The sequence below is a fragment of the Octopus sinensis genome, linkage group LG9 (genome assembly GCF_006345805.1).
Source record: "Octopus sinensis linkage group LG9, ASM634580v1, whole genome shotgun sequence".
NCBI classification, from domain to species: domain Eukaryota; kingdom Metazoa; phylum Mollusca; class Cephalopoda; order Octopoda; family Octopodidae; genus Octopus; species Octopus sinensis.
The window spans coordinates 14,102,501-14,126,553 of record NC_043005.1 but is presented as its reverse complement, the minus strand read 5'-3'; the positions used below and the strand labels follow the sequence as shown (position 1 = coordinate 14,126,553).

The 24,053-nt window shown below is 35.7% G+C and overlaps 1 protein-coding gene across 3 annotated transcripts in view; it reads left to right on the top strand.

The window, feature by feature from the left end:
- LOC115215507 (phosphatidylinositol 5-phosphate 4-kinase type-2 alpha) overlaps positions 1-24,053 on the top strand; it is a 161,313-nt gene that overhangs the window by 116,602 nt on the left and 20,658 nt on the right. For 2 of the 3 annotated variants that reach the window (XM_036505786.1, XM_029784670.2), the window contains one exon: positions 15,352-15,448. In XM_036505786.1, the coding sequence (XP_036361679.1) occupies positions 15,352-15,448 (97 nt within the window). Of the gene's footprint in view, positions 1-9,820; positions 9,839-10,223; positions 10,227-15,351; positions 15,449-24,053 lie in introns of those variants that run through there. The other variant, XM_036505787.1, reaches the window with a different exon arrangement.

The window sequence follows — 24,053 nt, the reverse complement described above, 5'->3', positions numbered from 1 at the left end:
ATACATTGCCTTGCAATCCAGGACATTTCACTCCTCATGCTGCAGAACATTGGCAAACCTCTTACCTTCTGATTCACCCCTTTCCAAGTACACCTGGCATTTAGCTTTTCTACTAACTGTTTGGTATATTTCTCTGCTGTTTCCCTTCACCAGCCTCTCCACCTGCATCACTTAGCCTTTTTGGCTCTACACATACACACTGTATGTATATTATATATGTTCATTTGTTTGTGTATACTTGTGTGTATACATCTGTATATTAATGGTGATGATGTAGGATATGTGTGTATGTGTGTGTGTGTGTATACATGTGAATTATGATTGCATGTATATACAGGGTGTTCAGGCAAAATTTGATAGTGTGCATAAGAGGAAAAGAAAACACAGTATTCCATTCAAAAATAGAAGTATTTTAAAAAATCAAAAAAATATCAACCAGATTATGGCTGGGAAATAAGTTTAATCAAAGTAGCTGCCCTCAATTACCACCACAGCCTGAAGACAGCTCTGGAACCTGGCTCATGCATTCCTCACTGTGTCCCTGGGAAGATCTTCATAAACCTCCTTGATCTTAGCCATCGGTTCGGCCTTGGTAATACAGGCAGGGTAGTTGGTGTATTTCTCAGCCAAATCCTGCTGCTACACATGTGGTTTTCCAGCAGCAACCCTCTCTAGCTAGGATTTGATCACAGTTCCCAGCAGCTTCACATAACTGCCTGATTGAACCTAAGTCCCTGTTGAAAGATGTGGGGCTGCATGACCTCACCCTCACTGGGGACACACTCAAGTCCATAACATTTTGGGGTGACTTGGTTTTCATGATGTCCATATCATGTCTTACACCTTTTACTGTCTTCACAATACATTGAGCAGCAGTCATGATGCTGGAATTTTGATACCTTGTGCAACTTATGATACAGCTGACTCTTTTCCAGTATTCAGGTGGCTTACAGTCCTCCATGTCAGCTAACTTTTTCTCAATTGCAACTTTAACCGTTCCTGAAAAAAAGATGTAAAAAAAAAAAAGCCAAATTTTGCCTGAATACCCTGTTTGTGTTTGTTTGTATGCTTGTGTATTTGCCTGTGTGTGTGAGTGTTTGGCTATATCTACATTTGTCTATGCTTCATTGGTGTCAAAAAGAATTTAAAATGGCTTGTTGAGGAGAGCCTCCATTTGGTCAGTTTGGGTCCCACAGGTGTTTTAACTATCTTAGTGGGATTCCTCGAGTGGTAGAGCAGCAAGGATGTTGGTGTCAGACAACATTCTGCTGGATGTGATAATTCAGTTTTTACATTAGATGCTTCACTTAGTAGAGCAGGCAAGATGTTTGCATCAGTCAGCACTTAGTAGAGTGTGGACAACAGTTATCAAGTGGGGAAGTAACCAATTTGATGGTGTCAGGTTATGTATGAGTTTGCATGACCAAAATGGCCTTTACAAGTAGCAGGAATTACTCACCCTGCCATTGTGCATGGCCCAGCTGGGCCTGGGGTACTCTATTCAACTTACCATTGGTTAGTGACTTGAAACTCCCGAAGAAGGTATTCTTCTGATAATAACAGATTAGGTCAGTTGCGATACTTCAAGCTAGTTGAGTATGTGCAATTTCTGACTGTGGCAGAATTTCGCAATTACAAACTCAAGGTAAGTAAGGAAGACCCCTGTCAAGGATGATCCATATGATGTTAGAGAAATCATTTCTATCCCCCACAGTCTCTAGATGAAACAGTACAAGGTGTTGGAGTTTTCCCTGTTCCTACACTTGAAATTATACACGTGTGTGTGTGTGAGAAAGAGAGAGGGAGAGCAGTTAACTACAAAATCTTCAGTATAAAGAAGGTAAAATGATTACTTAATGCTGATTATTGAGTCATAATTATGAAGCTAAAGATTCAAATATTATTGCTTTGAGTTTAATCTTTCTGATTCTCAAAATCTCAATAATTAAGGTTTTTTTTCTATTTAGTATACTCTGCCAAAGTAGAATTGAACAGTGACTCTCAATCACAGACTTACAATGAAGGAAAGCAAATGGACTTTTTAAGACAAGATATTCTTCACACAGGTGTTTAACCCAAACATGAAATTTACTACAGGACTTTTGATTTTTGAAATATTTTTGGGGGATTAAGGGAGAGTATGGCAGTACCTTATAATTTATACTGGCCTATCCTTGTTTTTGTGTATGCTTACAAGCATATTAACAAAGGCAAAGAAACTAAGTTGACATCTTTGCTGAACTGAGAAGATTTTAAAATTGTTGCAGAGTGGGAGTAACTTGGATTCAAAGAAGCAGAAACCCTCTTGACTCTTCTACTCTTGACCCAGCAGAACATTGATGATTTGACTGCTGGAAGGATTTGCACCACTAGTAAGTTGACTGATATTCATTTTCAGCTGAGTAGACAAGAACAATATGAAATGCAGTACCTTACTTATGAATATGCTACCAGAAGCCAAGAGTTGAACCCATGACCTTAAGAACAGGAGCCTAATACCTTAACCACTTGGCCACACAGAAATTTTTAACACTGTCACATTGAATCTTAAAAAAAAAGTATGGAAATAGTGACCACAAATACTCATTGACAAGATACATAAGTGAAGGACAGAATGTAGAAAAGTTTGCTACTTGAAAAGACTGTTGATCTGTGGGCAGAAAACAATGAGAGCAAGTTACTTTTTTTAATTTCAGCTACAAGACAGCTAATAGTGATTGTGTTTTGTGATAAATAATACATTAGTAGTAAAAGTCACATCTGAATTTACTTGTTAATTGGCTATTTTAAGTATTGCTAATTACAGAACTTTAGTTGCACTTGTTTGCCATTTTTGTAGAATTGTCCTTCATATTTATTTATTTGATTGACTTCTTTGTAATAACACTGAATGGCATAATGGAATTTTCGGTAAAATTTTAAAATATTTGGTAAAAGAATATAGGAGTATTTAAGTGGTGTGGGGGAACCAACCTGGTGGGGAAAGTAGCTTGTTAACAAAATGAATGAAATTTGAAATATTTAAATTAGATTATGGCAAGCAATATGTCAATAAGATTAGTTTAAGAAAATTGATGTGAGTGTGTGTGTTTGTTTTAATCTTTGTGTGTATGTGTGTTTCTGTGTGTATATGCTTACCTATGTAGATGTGTGAACATTGGGTATATATGATTGCATATACTCTTTTACTTGTTTCAGTCATTTGACTGTGGCCATGCTGGAGCACCGCCTTTAGTCGAGCAAATCGACCCCGGGACTTATTCTTTGTAAGCCCAGTACCTATTCTATCGGTCTCTTTTACTGAACCGCTAAGTGACGGGGACGTAAACACATCAGCATCGGTTGTCAAGCAATGCTAGGGAGACAAACACAGACACACAAACACATACACACACATACATATATATACACATATATACGACAGGCTTCTTTCAGTTTCCGTCTACCAAATCCACTGACAAAGCTTTGGTCGGCCCGAGGCTATAGTAGAAGACATTTGCCCAAGGTGCCACGCAGTGGGACTGAACCCAGAACCATGTGGTTGGTAAACAAGCTACTTACCACACAGCCACTCCTGCGCCTATGTGTTATCTATGTGTTTTTGTATCATCATCATATGCAATGTAAAATGTGTGATTAAAATACTTATTACTCAGTGTAACAGTGTAAATAAGAAATCATAAGTATACAGAAGTAGATAGTATTATTAATTAGTATAAAATAGAATAAACATCATCTGTTCTCCCCTCTTAAATTGGATCCAAACCCCGTGTTCCTACTTTGGGAAAATAAATATATAAATACTGTTGCATTTGAAATGTAATTGATGTTTACTGTGTTAATTATATTTATCAGTCTTGGTGAAAGCTGGAATTTTTTTGCCCCAAATTATTTATTCGGTATTTTACTAGTATACATTGCAGCTATAACTGAAATAGAAACTATAATGTATGAACAGCATTGCAGATTTGAAAGAGTTAAAAATAGTTTCATTTGCTAAGAAAAACTATGTTGTTATGGAGATTCAAGGTGTCGATAACAATGTCAAATGATTCTACATATGCCTATAAAATGGGTTCAGATTTATGTTTCCGAGAGGGGCTAGCAAACTTTGTAAGGTAATAATTGTGGAACGGATTGTTAATGATCACAGGAAACAATACTGAGTTGATTTTGACTTTAGGGAGTACAGGGTAAATGATTTCTCCATGTCTCATATAAGTAATGAGAGAAGCGACATGGAAACAAGTAAATTTAAAAGAAATTCATAAATAGAAAGTAACATGGGTAATAAAGGGTATCCTTGATTTTCTTATTGTTTTCAGGAATTGAAAAAAAAACAAAAAAACGTTAAAATAATTTGCCAGGAGATAGTTTGCAATACAACTCATTTGAGAATCTGTGGCTTTTGTTTTCAGGATTTAAGGAAACCAAAATAGTTTGCTGAAAGAGAAGCTGGAGTGGTGTGTGTGTGTGTGCGTGTGTGTGTGTGTGTGTTGTGTGTGTGTGTGTGTGTGTGCGTGCATGCGTTCGTGTGTGTGTGTGTGTGTGAAATTGCATCTCATTTTCCTGGTTGTAGAATTTTGATACGTTGCAGATGTCTGTTGACATTTTGAAGTGTTTAGGAAACAATCTTTATTTATTTATTTACTTATTTATTTTAAACTAATGAGGAAATTTCTGTTTTATTTGCAATCTGAATGAGATGGCAGAGGTGATGAAGCAGATTTATTACCTGCAGCTTAAGGAAACTATATCAGCATAGTTTGATTTGTAATTTTTTTTTATTAGATATTTATCTTCCTAGTTTTTTTTTTTTGATGCTATTAAGTTAGACATGGCCTGTGCCTATACTGGCCAAAACCTATCAAAAGTTATCAAAGTTATATGGTATATGCTGTAGATATAATTTATGTTCCAACAAAGGTATGATGGTGGTGGTGAATTAATTTTATTAATGTATTTTTAGCTTTACCTGCCTATATTCTCTTGCTACATAGACTATCTCAAGTACATTTTTTGTTTCTTTTATTTAACACCACATATTTTTTTTATGTGTGATACATAAAAGAAGTTTAAATTTTGAGCTTCTTCAAAGTTTATTTTAATGGACATAAAACTGAATTATTATAATTGGAGAAAAAAATTTTGCATTTGATTTTTTTTCTTCTCTCCATAACTTTGGCATTTATCAACTGTATGAACAAAAAAAAAAAAACTCACTTTGAAAGCCTAAATTAACAAGTGTAAAAAGTTTATATATTATATATTTCTTTACTACCCACAAGGGGACAAACAAGGACAGACAAAGGGATTAAGTCGATTATATTGAACCCAGTGCGTAACTGGTACTTAATTTATCGACCCCGAAAGGATGAAAGGCAAAGTCGACCTCGGCGGAATCTAATGTTTCTGCCAGCTCGTCGCTTTCAAAAAGTTTACATATTATAACTACAAGGGAAATTCATTTAAAGAGTGGCTTACAAAAGCTGTCATTGTGCTTATGATAAGGGCAGGTCAGTTATCAAATATGAAAAGTGCAAGATTTTAAAATCCTAATATTAAATATTGTTATTGTTATCTCTGAACTAAGATTATATTAATGTTACATGATGAGATGTTATGATCTGCCTCTATGTCTTTGATACTATGTAGTAGTACAACTATATATAGAAGATGCTGGGAAAGAACTTCTATGTGAGCAGTTAGTCTGCTAGAAATAACAGGCAAATATCTTTCAAATCACACTACAGCCTTTAGTGCTAGAAATATGTCTGGTGTAAGTGGGGAATCTGGATGGTCATAGCTGTAATATCATTGATTGCAAGTGTGCTCAACCAGAGCCAGTGTTTTCTGCGTTGGTTTGTTTAGATTTTAAGAACTACATTAAATGTAAACTGTCCTTGGTCACTGTAGACAGAGAGAGTTTCAAAAATACTTAGGTGCCAAATTTTATTTACTTTCCACTATAATCATCATCATCATCATCATCGTTTAACGTCCGCTTTCCATGCTAGCATGGGTTGGACGGTTCAACTGGGGTCTGGGGAGCCCGAAGGCTGCACCAGGCCAGTCAGATCTGGCAGTGTTTTTACAGCTGGATGCCCTTCCTAACGCCAACCACTTCGAGAGTGTAGTGAGTGATTTTATGTGCCACCGACACAGGTGCCAGACGGGGCTGGCGAACGGCCAAGCTCGGATGGTGTTTTTTATGTGCCACCGACACAGGTGCCAGACGAGGCTGGCAGACGGCCACGCTCGGATGGTGTTTTTTATGTGCCACCGACACAGGTGCCAGACGAGGCTGGCGAACGGCCACGATCGGATGGTGTTTGTTACGTGCCCACAGCACGGAGGCCAGTCGATTTAGTATATTCATTTCCAAACTTTATTCAAGTTATAACCTTGGTGCCCTCACCAAGCTCTAGAGAGCAAAAGCACCACCAATGAAACAAGTCAGAAATATAGCTTTGATAGGTAACAGAATGAATTACCTCTTATTCCCAATTAAGTAATTTAGTGAGCTGTGTTTATATTGCAGTTTATTAAACATTTATCTGGAAATTTCCTCATAAGATTCTGATCAGTGTGGTAACACAGTCCAGATGTTGTTTGTTTAAAGGAAAAGGCCCCAAAATGGAACCATCTTTTATGAGTTGGATACAAAATCCTTTAACGTATGTAATAGACAGCATCAAGAAGTTGTCTGGCTCCATTGGTAATGAACTCTCTTGGCCAGTGACTCACAGCATTCGTGTGTACATCCTAGTGAAGTAATCTTATGTGATCACAAGAATTTCAAAATATAAACTGAATACTAGTATAAACACAAAGTTTTACAAATTGTCTCATTTAGGAAGATGTAAAGAGAATAACTGTGGTGATTCTTTTATCTACATTACATTAATGTAATGTGTAAGATGTTCATAGTTCTCCGTGAAATTTATTATCAACACATAGTGTATTGCTCCCCTTACATAATTTGGAAAGAAATATCTGAATCATCTTATACTCTTCATGTGCCATTATTTTTAAAAAATAGTTTTGCCAGAGTAGGAAGAGCAGTGCCCATGACCAATATTCCTTCTAAGTTTTTGTAGTCAATGGGTGCAAAGATATGTTGTGCAATATTTTTTCTTTGTCTTGCAGTGAAAATATATAAGCAGCAAATGCTTAACTAGTATAATTAGTAACTACTACATTATTTTAGGCAACTGACCTTTTGTGCACTGGCTGCAAAACATGTTAAAGCACAAATGCAAATGTTAAAGGGAATATTGTTCATTACTCTTTTCAGGGTCTCTGTGGCTGGTAGGAGTAAGGTGGCCTAGCCTGAATGCTTGCCAAAACCATTCAAGGACCTGGTAGTGGTGTAAAACTGGATGATAGATTAACTCTACCAACTAAAAGCAGGATTAGTCCCTCTGATGGGTTTTCATGCAGCTGCTGTCTACCTAATTTCACTCAGAAGATTTTGGTTAGCTTGAGGTTATGGTTAGACACACTTGCCCAAGGTGCTGTGCATTGGGATTGAACCTAAAAGTTTGTGGTTAGGAAGTGAAGCAGCCATGTTTGCATATGTAGAAGAGTAGACATATTTTCTTAAGAATTTCTTCTTCAGGGGCTGATTTAATCAAGTATTCCTTCTCTTAGAATTCATGACCTTGTATCAGTATTAGAAATTGTTATTATTATTAGGGTGCTGGACTGGCAGAATCATTTAGGGCATTGAATAAAATTTCTTGTGGTATTAGTTCTTGCTCCTTATATCTAAAGTTCGAATCCTGCTATGGTCAGCTTTGTATTTTATCTTTTCAAGGTTGTTAGAATAAAGTACCAGTCAAAATACTTGGGTCAATTTAATTGGCTTCTTCTTTCTCCAAATGTTTGGTATTGTGCTCTGTTATGAATTATGTTCGTGTGGGCATGTGATGCATATGGAGGTTGACAGCTGCTCAAAGCATTGTAAAGGCACACAAAATCGATGCGACTTGTAAAAGATTTGGGATGATGTGGTGAAAACTGAGCTCAGGATGTTGAGCTTCAAAAAAAAGGTGTCAAACAACTGTAACAACTAGTGACATGTCATGCAAGATGTAATGTATGTTGAAATGATGGTAGTGAAAGAGGCAGGAAAGTATATACATCTATATTAGGTCTTTCATCTTATACATCTTCATTAAACCTCATTTTGCTTCTCACTGCCTCTTTGATAGACTGTTACCTATCTCTCTGTCATCTCACTTGCATTCATGATTCTCTATTATTTATGTTCTCTCTACTGTATCACCTCTTTTCTGAACAATCCTAAACATATAACTATGGACAGTAATGAGTTTCTCCTATTTTCTTTACTCTCCTGCTCATCTAACTAGGGGTTGTTAAGAATTGGTCCAATCTACTGACCCTCTTTTCTGCTCACTGCACTATACTGCTCATGTAACAATAAAATGTACCCAGCACACTCTGTAAAGTAATTGGTATTATTAAGGACATTCAGCTGTTTTTGCCCCAAATTATTTATTCGTTATTTTGCTAGTATACATTGCAGCTATAACTGAAATAGAAACTATAATGTATGAACAGCATTGCAGATTTGAAAGAGTTAAAAATAATTTCATTTGCTAAGAAACATTGGGTAACATTTTCTCATAATAGTTCTTGAGATTTCTTTGTACTATTAAAGGTAAATAATTTATTACCATTTAAAAGTTATGGGACATCTTTTCAAAATATCACCCTGAAAAAATAGAAAACAAATGCAGAATGTGGTTTGGTTGTTTGTAGTTATATATAGTTGTTGGACACAATGTGGTTAATATGAGGAGGAGGACAGAAGAGTAAGTTGGTGGCATCTCAGAAGAGGTAGCATAAAAACAGCCAGCATCAAGCAACTGAAGTCATTACAATAGCAGTAGAGAAAGCAGAAGAATGAAACATACTTGCGAGACCTGGACACTAAAGAAAACTGACCAGAAGAGAATTAAAGCATTCGAGCTTTGGTGTTGGAGAAGACTTTTACGGATTCCATGGACAGCGAGGCTCACCAATTGAGAAGTTCTTAAGCAGATCAGGCCGAAAATGTCACTGGAAGCTAGGATCACCAAGCATAGATTGGCATATTTCTGTCATATTATGCGGAGAAAATCCCTGGAGAAGGACATCATGCTCGGAATGGTCAGTGGCAAGAGAGGAAGAGGCCGACCAAGAACCCGCTGGCTTAACACCATCAAGAGTGATACCGGAATCGACATAGCCAGTCTGAAAGAAGCGGCCCAGGATAGAACTGACTGGAGGACACTGATCCAACGAGTAACCGAGAGTCGACTTCGACTGAGCGGATAGATAGATAGACTTGTGAGCTGTGGGCCAGAGGCTGCAATGTATCTGAGTGATTTTATGCTAATAAGCAAAGTGGCTTTCTCTGGATGCTGTTTAGAATATCTGTGTGCAGCAGCAACGCTGCAACAAAATTGGGAGCAGTGACTCCATTGCAGGCCTCAGCTGAGCTTTGTAAAATGTCAGTATTATTAGAGGCTGAAGTTTTTTGTGCTCCTGAAAAGGGCCAGTCTTTAAGCTGCAGTCCTAGTCATGTTTTAGCATGTTCTTTTGGCAGGAAAGATATTAAGGCCTTGTGTTATCAAGCCAAGCAAAATGCTTGGTGGCACTTCATTTGTCCAAGTATTCTGATTTCAAATTCTGTCATGGTCAACTTTGCCTTTCATCCTTTAAAATATGTCAAGTACTTGGGTCAATGTGATTGACTTATCCTTGTGCCTTTAGTAGAAAAGATTATTATTATTATTCTATGTTTGACTTTTGCTTTATGTCTGTACAAGTTGGCTCCAAGTCTCACCCAGAGACCTCAAGAGACAACAGGTTGGAAGTTCTGTGCCATATATTTAGGGGTTTTTTTTTTTTTTTTGGTGTTGTACTAGTGAATGTCTAATACATAAAAAAAAAAGAAATAAATAAAAAAAAAGTTTGTTTTAAACCTTGGGATATTATTATTATTATTATTATTATTATCATTATTATTATTATATTATGTTGATGAAAGAGACAAGACTGGCATGATACCCCAGGAGGATGTCTTTGAGGTCACCAATCATGGAATTGTTGCAGTTTTGGTGTGTGGCATCTAGATTACATGTCTAGATAACTAAGGAAGGTTAGAGAGCAATGAAGAGTTGATTAATTTCTGTGTTGGACATGAAAGCAAGTAAGTCATTAATATCCAAAAGGTAGAGGGTAGAGTGCAAAACTAGATGTGGAATTGACTGATATTGGAATTGACTGAATGGGACAGAAATAGCTGTCAGCTCATGTGATAGTATGATCTGATAGTAAACTACTTATCAAGTAGATGAAGGCCAGATGGAGCCCATTGGGTGGAAACTTTGATTGGTTATTCACATGCTCGTTATAGTTGGAAATTGCCAAGGATGGTATTTTTTTCACAGAATTTCTCAGATGAGTGAACCCATGGTGTGTATCACAGGAAAGTAGGTCTTTAATTGGTCTGACATTATGGGAACTGTACTAACATAAGGATAGGTATTAGAGTATGTTGTTATTAGATGTCTGTCTCCATCATTTGACAGGGTCAGAGGGATTGCCTTTCTTGAGAATGGAACACTCTAGCATGTTTCCAAAGATCAGTTTAGATTCTTGCAGAGAGTTAGTTATTGAAGACATTTGACGAGTATATGTATATCTAAGAATGTGTGTGCATGCTTGTGGACGTGTATATACACACAGACGCACTTAAGGATAGACCTGGCTTTACAGACATTATGCAGAAATGAACGTGTGAAGTTGGTTTGGATTAGATATTAATTGTTGTTATTTGTAATATGATGTGTTTGCTGGGTTTCATGTAGTCATCTCTTCTGGGAAATTTTTTCTTCCTGTTTACAACTCAAGTGTTTTAATCTTGTCAATCATTATGACACTGTTACTCTAAATAATTCTTACTTACAATCCATGTATTTGTGACCCATCCCACATCGACTCTCTAACTGTACTTATTCTTGCTTTCAAACATACACATACATACTATTCATTTGAGATTTCACATGCACACACACACAAAGTATATTTAGCTTTGTACACACATACATTAAAATGATTCCTCTCTCCGCAAATGTGCATGCGCGCACACACACACACACACACACACACACACACACACACACACACACATACACACACACTCTCTCTCTCTCTCTCTCCTGCATATTTTGTTAATAATTTTCAAATCCCTGGAGTGTTATTGCTAGTCATTATCTAATGGAAAAACCATTCAAGATGTACATCTCATTTCAAATCATAGTTTAACCCCAAGTCAACCCCCATTGAGTTGATCTCTGATCAAAGGCACTGCAGTTTCAACCATGCAGTCTTTTTAAGGGCACACCTAAGACTACAGTATCTAAGACGGTGGTGTTGATTTGAATGAGATTTACTTCTACTTCTAGCAGGGTTGCACAACATTGTTTCATTGCCGTTGTTGTTTAGTCCAGGATAAATCTTGATCAAGCAAATATATTATCAAAAGCATTTGGATTTTGACCATTGCACCCATTTCTCTAGTATCTAGAAATATATCATATAATGTGTTTTAGTTCTTTTTTAAAGATTGTGGAGTAAGATTTGTGGTAGATATAGCTACTATTTCTATTGCTTCAAATGTTTGTGTAAAGGCTCTCAATGGTTTGTTGGGTTCTAGTTGATAGTAAAGGTAGATTGAAAAAGTGGACAATGTTGTGAGACAGTTGACTCGTGTCATAAATTCAAAGCCATTATGTCCATGCTGTTTTCTTAAACAAGCGCATCCCTATTATCAGGAATCTATTCCAAATCATCATCTAGGAATGTCACCTGTAATAGACAGCTGTCTCATCTCTGAAAGCATGTATCTCTCATTTGTTCAACACTACTGAAATTTGAGCTGAATTCTATTCTTTTCGAGCCATTTATACTTATTATCTGTTTGATGAAAACTTTACTTCTTCTGTTGGTTTAAAACTGTTAGTAGTTCTGACCATGCACAGCTTTATGCACTGCACCTTGTGTTGGTATTTCATGTTGTTTGTTTTTCTAATATTTATGTTTAATGAAGTTCTGTTATATTGCAATAATTTATCTGCCTTAAAAAGATATACATGTATATATGGGCAATTTATGTTGGGTAAATAGTAAGAATATTTTATTGTTTTATAGGTACATTATAGTATAGATGGATGCATACACATCAATAGTATATCAGATTTGTTTTTGGTATTTAAGATCTGAAGTCTATGTAATATTGAAATTTATGATCATAGCCTAATTGTCAGCGAAATTGCATTGATAAGAAACAAGGAAAATAAGGTAAAACAGAATCAATAGTAATTGGTGTTGTAGCAGAAATGGAAAAAAAACATAGGACTAAATACTTTTTCATCATTAATTTTGTTTTCTTTTGGTTTGAGTTCAAAGTTTGCCTCATACCTTTGATTTTTGCATTTCATCTTTCTGGGGTCAGTTAAATGGATACGAGATGTCAAGTGATTAAAATTTCTCCTGTAAACTGGAGATATTGTGCCATGGTTAAAAAAAAAATCATAATAAAATAGTATTAATAGTTGTTTCAAACAAAATTTTCATAGTGATGATTTTGAAAATTGTGTGAATTTCTTTAGTTTTAGTGCACCAATCTGCTTTTATTTTAAACCAAAGTGCATGGGTTCTTGTGAAAAGTTTTTGTTTGGTACACCACTATAACATAATTTCAGTATGTTCCTTGATATCTTTGTTGTATCCTTACTACCATAATTTGCTTTGGTGCTTATTTGTTCTAGAATAGAATATTTAGTTTGTACTGATGTAATAGCTGAAAGAAAGTACTTTATGTAAAACCATCTCAAGATATCAGATAAGAAAAAAAAAATCTTTTGAGGCTTCAAGTTGGGGAATATTTTCCATGTAAGAGTTAACGCCAAAACCATATTCTGAGGTTATCTTATCAGACCCTCAAAATATTATGACAGCTAAGAATGAAATAATAAAACCTAGAAATATAACTTTGTTTTCTACAACATAATCTGATATATTTATTGGTGGAGAATTGTTTTTCTCAAAGTTTTGAAAAGAAAATAAAAATAAAATTCAATAGTGATGTTCTTAGCTGAATGTTTAGTTGTTGCATTTCTTCTCCCAGGCTAATGTCCATGAGCAGGAATCCTTAAAGTTGACTGGACTGAGAAGATATATGCTTTGACCATTGACATCTTTTCTTACATTAAGTTGAGCCTCAGATGACTCACAAGATGTCAACTGCAAAAGTATATATCTTCTGAGACCAGTCAAGTTTAGGATTTAATTTCATGGATATTGACCTGCAAGAAGAAATACAATGGCTAAGGAAATATTCAATTTAGAATATAAAAGTTTCAGCATTATTGAATCTTTTTTCCTCTTCAATTTCCTTCAAACTTTGTCTTGACAACAATATATCACATTATAATGTGTCTGAGGCAAGTTTGGCTTTAGTTCACTCATTTAACATTTCAGTAGTATTTCGATAATGCCTATTAGTAAGTTCTATACATATTTTTCCTATTATTAAATTATCATTTTTTTCTGTCAGTGGTAAAATGACGAATGACAGAATATCAGGTTGATTGAATATCTTACATTCTCTGCCTTATTATTTCAAATCCCACTAGGGAGGCGGGGGTGTGGGTGGGTGGGTTTGGAGGAGGGAGGGGTTTAGACTTTTCTTCCTTTGCACCATTTTTGAAAATTAAGGATATCATTTTTTCTTGTTATAACTTAATTTGTAGTGTTTCTACTGAGTATTTAGTCAGATGTTATTTGATGGCACATAAAGGATTTTTTTTCTTCTCTTTTGGCTTTGGAATAAATTAATTTATTAAATAGAAGCATCTATAAATGCTGATTGTTAATATAAAAAAAAAAGAAAAAAAAAGTTGTTTAAAACATCAATCAAATATTTTCCTTGCAGGAAGTAGTACTACTGTAGGTAGTAAACAGAATAATTATAATATCTATTGTGATATCTTTGTTTTAAACTATGAAACTTATTTGTTTGGTTTCCTACCCAACTCTTCTCTATCTGTATCTGCTTTTTGGTACTGTATAACACAAAATAATCTTTCTGCAGCATATACCAATCCAAGTTTTTTTTTTCTAATATATCCTGATCACCAATCTTTACCTATTCAAAGGTTCTCTGGCATGGTGTGTTTTATACTAGACTAATGCAAATAGTTTGTGCACTAGTATTATTACATGATTAGGTAGTAACTAAGAAAATTAGTTCTCAAATTTGAAAGAAATGTAGCAGGTGATTATTTTCTTTTTTTTCTCTTAATCTTTGCAATAATTATATTGTTTTATAATATTTTAATTCCATCTTTTTACATTCTGAGTTCAAATCCCACCAGGAACAATTTTGTTTTCCATCTATGGAGGATTGATAAAATAAATAACTTAAAATGAACATACCAAGACCAATTGTAGGAAAATATACTCACCCTGTCTTTTACATAACTGGCCTTATATAAATATAAAATTGTGTGTGGACTGGTAAATAAACTTAATTTTAGCAATATAATGAGACAGAAAAAAAATCTATTTTAATTTCATAAAAAAATATTGTAAATTGTATATAACTATTATTTGCATAATTCCACAGTGACAAGTGTTCTCGTCACAACCCTTGTCAGAAATTTTCTGTGAATTGTGCTAAACCCATAGTCTCATAAGCAACACTTCTGAATATAGCATATTTTGATAAATATGCAATAATTATTATAATCTCTGAATAATATAGCAATTTTTAAAAAATCAAGTTTCCACATAATATACAAATTTCAATAATTTGTGTGGCTTTCTAATACAATTCCATATATAACAACCAATATACTATGCTTTATGATATAATTATGGTTATCTAACTACCTACTCTGCTGTTTATTTCACTATAGCATTGCGGGGCACTATAGCTATTTCTTCACGTTAATACTTAATGGTTTAAAAAATAATGTAAACATCTCTATTTTCTTTATTTTTAATGAGTTTTAAATCCTGTGTTGGGTGCTACTGAAATAAAGGTAAATAATGTTCCATGGCTGCACTCAAATTTTACAGAGACCATTCTTATTTTATGGCATTTAAAGAAACATTAAAAAAAATTTTTTTATAAAAAAAAAACATTGCTTCATAAACTGTTTTTTGTTTTTACTTAATTTTGTTTTGTTCATATATACACATTTGTGTATGTGTGTGAATGTACAAATAGAATATAAATATATATTCATTCTCTGTGTCATTTACTTCTAGGGAGAATATGCCAAGCCATTTTAAAGTCAAAGAATACTGCCCTATGGTATTTCGGAACCTTCGAGAACGTTTTGGTGTGGATGACATTGATTATATGGTGAGTGCTGTATTTCTTAGTGATCATTTATTTCAGTGACATGATGTATTTTCTTTCTTTAATTACAGTGCAATGCCCACTCTCCAGAATATCTATGATTGATAGCAATGGTCTTGGCAATACCTTAATATTCACCGAGGTTGACTTTGCCTTCCATCCTTTTGGGGTTGATAAATTAAGTACCATTTGCATACTGGGGTTGATCTAATCAACTGACCTACTCCCCCAAAATTTCGGGTTTTGTACCTAGAGTAGAAAAGATTATATTTCAGTTCCCTATTTCATTATAAAATGTAATAAACTAGTGAGTAGCTTGTTCCCAGTTCGAATGTGCATCAAGCATATTCAGACTGATAATAACATTGCAGTAATATCTAGTGTTGTATGTCAAATAGAGGTTTAATATTTTGATAGCAATTAAAGCGGTGAGCTAGCAGAATCGTTAATATGCTTAGCAGCATTCTGCCTGTCTTTATGTTCTGAGTTCCAGTTCTGCTGAAGTGTTGATTTTGCTCCTCATCCTTTTGGAGTCGACAAAATAAGTACCAGTTGAGTACTGGGGTTGATACAACTGGACTTACCCTGTCTCCTGAACTTGCTGGCCTTGTGCCAAAATTTGAAACCAATATTTTGATAGCAATGATAAATATACACCATTTTAATCTCAACAATTGATATTTTGTAACTTCATGTTCTTTGACTTCTATATGTCAAAAGCATTGAGCCCTCCACTGTAGGGAGATTAAAGAAAAAAATTTCAGCTTTACATTAATCATTTTTTTAGCCACAAGACCTCTTGATGTTCAACTGCTATGGATTTTCTGTGATTAAACCATTATTGTCTGACCATGATTTTAGATTTGACTATTTTGTCTTTTCCCTAGCATGTTATATTGTCATCTTAGTTATTGTGTATATTAAGTCACTGAGCAGCACTGTGGATTTGATACACAGAACCTTTGACTCTGCTTCATCAATTCTTCACACAGCAGCTCTGATTCCAGCACCTATATTTGTTTTGATAAAATTCTATATTTCTTATATTGATTGAAAGTACACAACATATATGGCCATTGGGAACTACCAGGTGATTTTTCTTAGCACTTTAAGTTTGGGTTTAAAGGCCATTGCTATACCATTGTCAAAAAAGTTAGAGACAATTTTACAAATATAAAATTTAAAAAAATTTTAAATAAGGATTGTTTTTATAAAAAAACCCCCAAAAAACTGCAAAGTTAAAGGGTATATGAAAGAAATAAACTATAAAAATACTGTGAAAGAATATCTTTTTCCCCAGATCAGAAATCTAAAATACATCCAAGTAAAATGAAAAAAATGAATATCTAAACCAACTTAACAAATGGTTATTTTAGAAATAACGCTTCATTATATTTTAAATTTACTTAAGTTTTATATTCAAACAATACAAGTGTTGTTTAAATACAAAATGTAAGTGAATTACAACAAAAAGATTTTGAAAGATTGAAAATTTTTCCTGACAAAATTTATTAAAGAAATATTGTGGAAAAGAAGTTAAATAAAAACCCAAATCCATAATTTGCATTTTGTTGTTAGAAGCAGAGTTGCCTCTACCAGATCGATCCTCTTTCATAGAATCCCTTAGATCTGATTTATTTTTAGTAGAGACAAAAATTGTTAAATTTGTTGTATATTGTAATTTTACATTTTGTCAGTCAGTTGGTATTTGTTTTTTTTGCTGATTCTAACTCTGACATCAATAACTCAATAATTACTTCCATCCGGTTCCATAACTCTGTGCAGATTGGCTGTTATTTCTAGCTCATCCTTCAGTCACATAGGCTTATTGGGATAGTTTGTAAGATTGAACGGAGTAGTTGTTACTGTTATTGAGTTCCAGGTCAACTCTGATGAAGCATATTTATGATTAACAACATTTCAGTTGTGATCATTTAGTTCTTTATCCAGACATCTTGTATCTAGAACAGTTATGGACAAAATGTGGGCTACAGGACTTTTTTACTGGCATGCCTAATGGAAAATTAACTTGAATCTTTTTAGTAATACATTCGTGGCGTTAGGAAGGGCATCCAGCCGTAGAAACATTGCCAGATCAAACTGGGCCTGGTGCAGCCTTCTGGCTTCCCAGACCCCAGTCGAACCGTCCAACCCATGTTAGCATGGAAAGCGGACGCTAAATGATGATGATGATGATGATGATGATTCTGCCTGATGATGAACCATGTCTCATGCAGTCTACTTCTCAGAAAAGGTTGCCCATGCTTCATCTAGAACTACATTATTGAATGTAACCCTCCTTTTTTTGAAAGAGAGTAGGGGTAGATTTGAATGGTATTTGGCTGTTATTTCTAACATATTGAGTGACCATGTAGAGCAGGGGTGGGAAAACCCTTGTCTGCAGGCTGGCATACTCATATGTACAAAATATAGTCAATTTTTCAATTATAAAATTTATACAATACTCGTATGCCTTTTTTCAATATGACTTAAAATGGTTAGACTCAAACAGAAAATCGTCCAGCACTTGCCATTTGAATGGAAATTTTGTTTTCACTATAAAACACATATTGCTAGGTTTGTACCACCCCCTTGAGACCCCACTACACTCTAGCTGAAAAATGTAGAATACCTCATAAGTAATATAAATGTCTTAAATTCAGTGGTGGTGTTAATGAAAATGTTATGTGTTAATGTAATGTATTAAGCTTATCTTTATTAATGTATATTGAATTATACATAAATAGGCACAGGAGTGGCTGTGTGGTAAGTAGCTTGTTTACCAACCACATGGTACCGGGTTCAGTCCCACTGCGTGGCACCTTGGGCAAGTGTCTTCTACTATAGCCTCGGGCCGACCAAAGCCTTGTGAGTGGATTTGGTAGACGGAAACTGAAAGAAGCTCATCGCATATATGTATGTATATATATATGTATATGTGTGTGTGTGCTTGTATGTTTGTGTTTGTCCCCCTAGCATTGCTTGATAACCGATGCTGGCATGTTTATGTCCCTGTCACTTAGCGGTTCGGCAAAAAGAGACCGATAGAATAAGTTCTGGGCTTACAAAGAATAAGTCCCGGGGTCGAGTTGCTCGATTAAAGGCGGTGCTCCAGCATGGCCGCAGTCAAATGACTGAAACAAGTAAAAGAGTAAAATATATACAAGATCTACACAGACATACGAGTCAGAACTTGTGATCCGCTTGCGGACATTTTCTTTTGGAAATTTTTGCCCACCACACTAAAAAGTTTCCCCACCCTCTGATGTAGAGGCTACTTCACTGGTTTGCTGTACTTATTGTTTTGTACTCTCATTACCTCTAACTAACCAACCATGAAGTAGTGCAGAGCCTATATTGACCATTGGAATGATTATAGTGATGTTGTTAAGTATACTTTGGTGTAGAGTTAACTGTGGATTTAAGTATATATTTCCCGTATTAAACTTGGTGTGAAGTTTATTGGGAGAGTTTTCTCTTCTATAAAATTAGATCAAAAGATTCCAGAAAATCTGTTGGCACGTGTCATTGTTTGTTCTGAATGATAGTTAAAATACTTTTAATATGATAATAATTATATGTTAAACAAAGCCTCGTGGAGAAAAGAAAAGGAGACTTATGTTGATGTCTTTTGTGAAGACCTCTTTCTTCTATTGGTGAAATCATTTTATAGAGCTCCAAAATCAAGGCTAAAAACTAACTAACTAGAATTCTATAGCTGTAATATTGGTTTCTTTTGATGAAGCCAAAGGTCAATGTTTTTGTTTTCTTTTTAGTTGAGTATAGTGAACTGAATTGTCTGTATCGTATCACTAGTTCTTAATCTATTGATTCTGGAGTGTTGAAAGGCCATTAACATTGAAAACCATTTAGTCTAGCAATCTACTGTTTCTGTAAACTTTGCTGCTTCTTTCTATGTGAATGATATGAAATATTGATTTGTTCAGATTTATATACCATCTGGATAAACAATTGACAAGGAAGCCCATACAATGTTGATTGAGCTAGAAATAAGAGCTAAAATTTTTGTCTTAAAAACAAGAGGGATATGTAGCATATTGTACCCTTGATAAATAAAAGGACTAGTCCACTACTGATACACATTTATCAAAAGGGTCTTGATTAAAGCCGAGCAGCTGGAAGCTGGTATGCATGTGTGATTACAAAGTTTGATTTGCAATCATGTGGTTCTAACTTTGATCTCACTACACCAATTCCTAGGCAACCATATTCTAATATAGACATGGTGTGTGGACCAACTGAAAAGCTTGGATCAGTGAAATGTGGTAGATAGAACTGTGTGGAAACCTGTCATATATGAATGTGTGTGTGTATGTGTATGCACTTGCACACACATCAGCAAGAAGACTGTTAATGAAGTGGTGCATTCCAACAAAAATACCTCATGGTATTTATACCACTTATGTCACAAACGTAGTTCTTTGTGATTCTTTCCTTCAGAAATACAGTGAACCAGTGACTGAATCATTAAAACCATAAAACCAACAATGATATTCATCATCATCATCGTTTAGCATCCGCTTTCCATGCTAGCATGGGTTGGACGGTTCAACTGGGGTCTGGGAAGCCAGAAGGCTACACCAGGCCCAGTCTGATCTGGCAATGTTTCTACGGCTGGATGCCCTTCCTAACGCCAACAACTCCGTGAGTGTAGTGGGTGCTTTCTACGTGCCAGACGGGGCTGGCAAACGGCCACGGTCGGATGGTGCTTTTTACATGCCACCGGCACGGGGGCCAGGCGAGGCTGGCAACGGCCACGATTGGATGGTGCTTTTTACGTGCCACCAGCACGGGGGCCAGGCGAGGCTGGCATAAGAGCCTATATTGACCATTGTTTGTAAAAATGCATTATGTAAAATAAGCAGTCATTAACAACTACTGACAATGTAATTTTCAAATAGAAATGTTAGAAGGTGTTATTTTTTTTTCTGTTGCTCTTTATGCTAAAGTAGATATTTTTGGTGTTAGTTATGTTGTATTGTTGTGTAGTGTGATCTTTTTTATCTCTTCATCTTTTACTTCTTTAAGTCACTGGACTGCAGCCATGTTGGTGTATCAGTCAAATGAATTTACCCCAGTCCTTATTTTTCATGCTTGGTTCTTGCTCTGTTGGTCTCTTTTGCCAAATTGCTAATTTATGGGGATGTAAACAAACACTGGTCGTTAAACAGTGCTGGTTGACAAATGTGTGTGCATGCACACACACATACACACACGATGCACTTCCACATAGTTTCTGTCTATTAAATTGACTCCCAAGGCATCGATCAGCCTGGAACTTTAGTTGAAGATATTTGCACAAGGTGCTGCACAATGGGACTGAACCTGAAACCAAGCTTATGATCTCCTGTTTTGGAGTCTACAGTCTAAAATGAACTTAGAAATATATTCTGAGACAGCCCCCTTCCTAATCATAACATCATTAAAAAAAAAACAGTTGAAAAAACCCCTAAAATATTGTCAATATAGGCGCAGGAGTAGCTGTGTGGTAAGTAGCTTGCTTACCAACCACATGGTTCCAGGTTCAGTCCCACTGCGTGGTACCTTGGGCAAGTGTCTTCTACTATAGCCTTGGGCCGACCAAAGCCTTGTGAGTGGATTTGGTAGACGGAAACTGAAAGAAGCCCGTCGTATATATGTATATATATATGTGTGTGTGTTTGTGTGTCTGTGTTTGTCCCCCCCAACATCGCTTGACAACTGATGCTGGTGTGTTTACGTCCCTGTAACTTAGCAGTTCGGCAAAAGAGACCGATAGAATAAGTACTGGGCTTACAAAGAATAAGTCCTGGGGGTCGATTTCCTCGACTAAATGCAGTGCTCCAGCATGGCCACAGTCAAATGACTGAAACAAGTAAAAAAAAAAGAGTAAAAAAAAAAGAATATATGAAGATACAACCAAAGTGGTATACAAGGCTGAACCTATGATTTTTTTATTTTTGTGTTTTGGAAACCTCTTACCATTTTCAATTTGGGAAACATTGAAAAAAAATTCATTTTGAAATAACGGTCATTGTCTCATTGCCACAATAAACCTCATTCATTCATTTTCTTTTTCTTTTGACTTCCCACTTTACCTGCTTGCTTTCCAAACATTTCCGTTTCTATCACAATATCAGTCCTTTAACTCTGTGTGTATTAGTGGGTGGTAATTAATTTAGTTAAAATGACATATTAATTATATCATGTAATGAAAATACTAAAATTGCTGTACTCAAGAAGACCCACCCACCACAACAGAATTGATATCTGAAAGCCAAGGTGCTATGTAAAAAGCATAGCTGTGGGTGCTGGTGCTACTTGAAAAGCACTCGATACCTTCTGTGAAAAGTGGTTGGTGTATCCATCTTGTACCAAGCCAAAACAGGCTATGGACTCTAGCGCAGTCCCTGGCCTTGCTAGTTCCTGTCAAGCCATTCAACCCATGCCAACATGGAAAATGGACATTAAATGTTGTTGTTGATGATGATGATGATGACATTACTAAGATTTTGTTTTCTGTTTTTATGTTTTCAGCCATACATTAGGATCATTTGGGGGATCATTCTCAAGAAAATTATTACATTTTTCTCTCTTTCGACAATTATATTGCCTTAGTAGACAGAAACTGGAAGAAGCCCGTTTATGTATGTATGTATGTATGTATGTATGTATGTGTGTGTGTGTGTGTGTGTGTGTGTGTGTGTGTGTGTGTGTGTGTGTGTACGTACGTACGTACGTACGTACATGGGAGGGAGGGAGGGAGGGACGGACGTACGTCCGTCCGTCCCTTCCCCCCCCCCATTGCTTTACAACCAATGTTGGTGTGTTTACGCCCCTGTAACTTAGCAGTTTGGCAAAAGAGGCCAATAGAATAAATACTAGGCTTACAAAGAGTAAGTCCTGGGATTCATTTGTTTGACTAAACGTGGTGCTCCAGCATGGCCACAGTCAAATGACTGAAACAATTAAAAGAAGAAAAGAATGCAGGGAAAATACATTTGTTGGTATTTTGCAGATTAAGAATATGCTTAATGAAAAAAAAAAAAAAACCATCCCTCCACTCCATCTGACATGGTTATCTTCACGAATTGTGCCAAACAGGTGTTTATTTGGGAACTGACTATGTCCTGGGAAGAACACATAAAGGAGGCACATGACAGAAAGCTTGCCAACTACCAGGAGCTGGTAGAGCAGTGCAGAAGCATGGCTGGCAGGAACATTGTGAGCCAATTAGATTAGGCTTCCAGGGTTTTGTAGGGCACTCACTCTGCAAAGCACTGAATGCACTTAGAGTTGCTGATGCAATAAAGAGTAGGGCCATAAATTTGATCACCAAAGCTGCGGATAAGGTACTAGATAGTTTAGAGTAAAGTAGGTAGGCCGCTGGTTTTCTGGCACTTGATCGACCTTGGCTGGGTTGATGAGAGATGGGCATCCAGTTAGGCCACAGAATCATTGCTGATGGTGCATTCCAGAACATCTGTGAGATGTATCTTGGACCCCCCCCTCTCTCTCTCCAAATGTCAATGCTTATGCAAGAAGTGTCCACACCATCATCATTTAATGTCCTCCTTCCATCCTAGCATAGGTTGGCTGCTTTGACAGGAGTTGGCAAGTCAGAAGGTTGTGCTAAGCTCTGTTTGTTTCGGCATGGTTTCTATGGTTAGATGCCCTTCCTAATGCCAACCACTTCACAGAGTATACTGGGTGCTTTTTATGTAGCACCATCACCAGTGCAGTCACCAGGTTATTAGCAAGACAAGACCCCTCATTCTAAGCTTTCACTTTGTCATTACTGTCTCATTTAAAACATCAAGAATTATTAATGAGAAGTGTTATAAGTTTCACAAATCTATTGTTATATGATCTTTCAATCTAATCTCATTTTACTTAACCTTTTTCCTCCTCCTTATGTAAGTCTTATTAAAATAAGTATTGTTTATGCACAGAAATTTTGCTCTTTTGAATTTGGAAATAATTTTGGAAGGAGATCAACACTTAAATATTCTACTAAGTTCCTACGTCTTCTATTTACCTTTCTAACTTGTCCTTAAATGTGATGTCTTTCTCCTGTTTCCTGGATTTACCCAAACTCGATATAATATTGAAAGAATATTCTAATATTATTGACCTATGTGCTCAGTACTGTTTGATATACCCATCATGATGCACTCAAAATTGTGAAATTTTGCAAATAGTATTACCCAGTGCAAGACACATTCAATTGGATATCTTCAGTTTGGTCATGAATATCTAAAGGTACTGCACTTCTTTCTGTGTTTGATACAATTTATGTAGTCTGCCAAAAATAGAAAATCTTTATTTATATATTTTCCTTCATCAATACTGAGCCATAATAATATTCCAATGTTGCAGTGCTTTTGTTTGAAAAACTTAATTTTTTATCTTCAGTCATCAAAGTCTTGATATTTGAAGATTATTGGAATTGCTATTCTTTCTTTCACCTTGGAAAAATTACCATTCTATTTGCATTGTAAATCTCACCTTTAAACTATTACATGAGAGAGACTTGGTGGTAGATCAAAATATAAACACAGTACACTACTGTCTGGCTTTGTTTTCCAAGTGGTGTAATTTCTTTTAC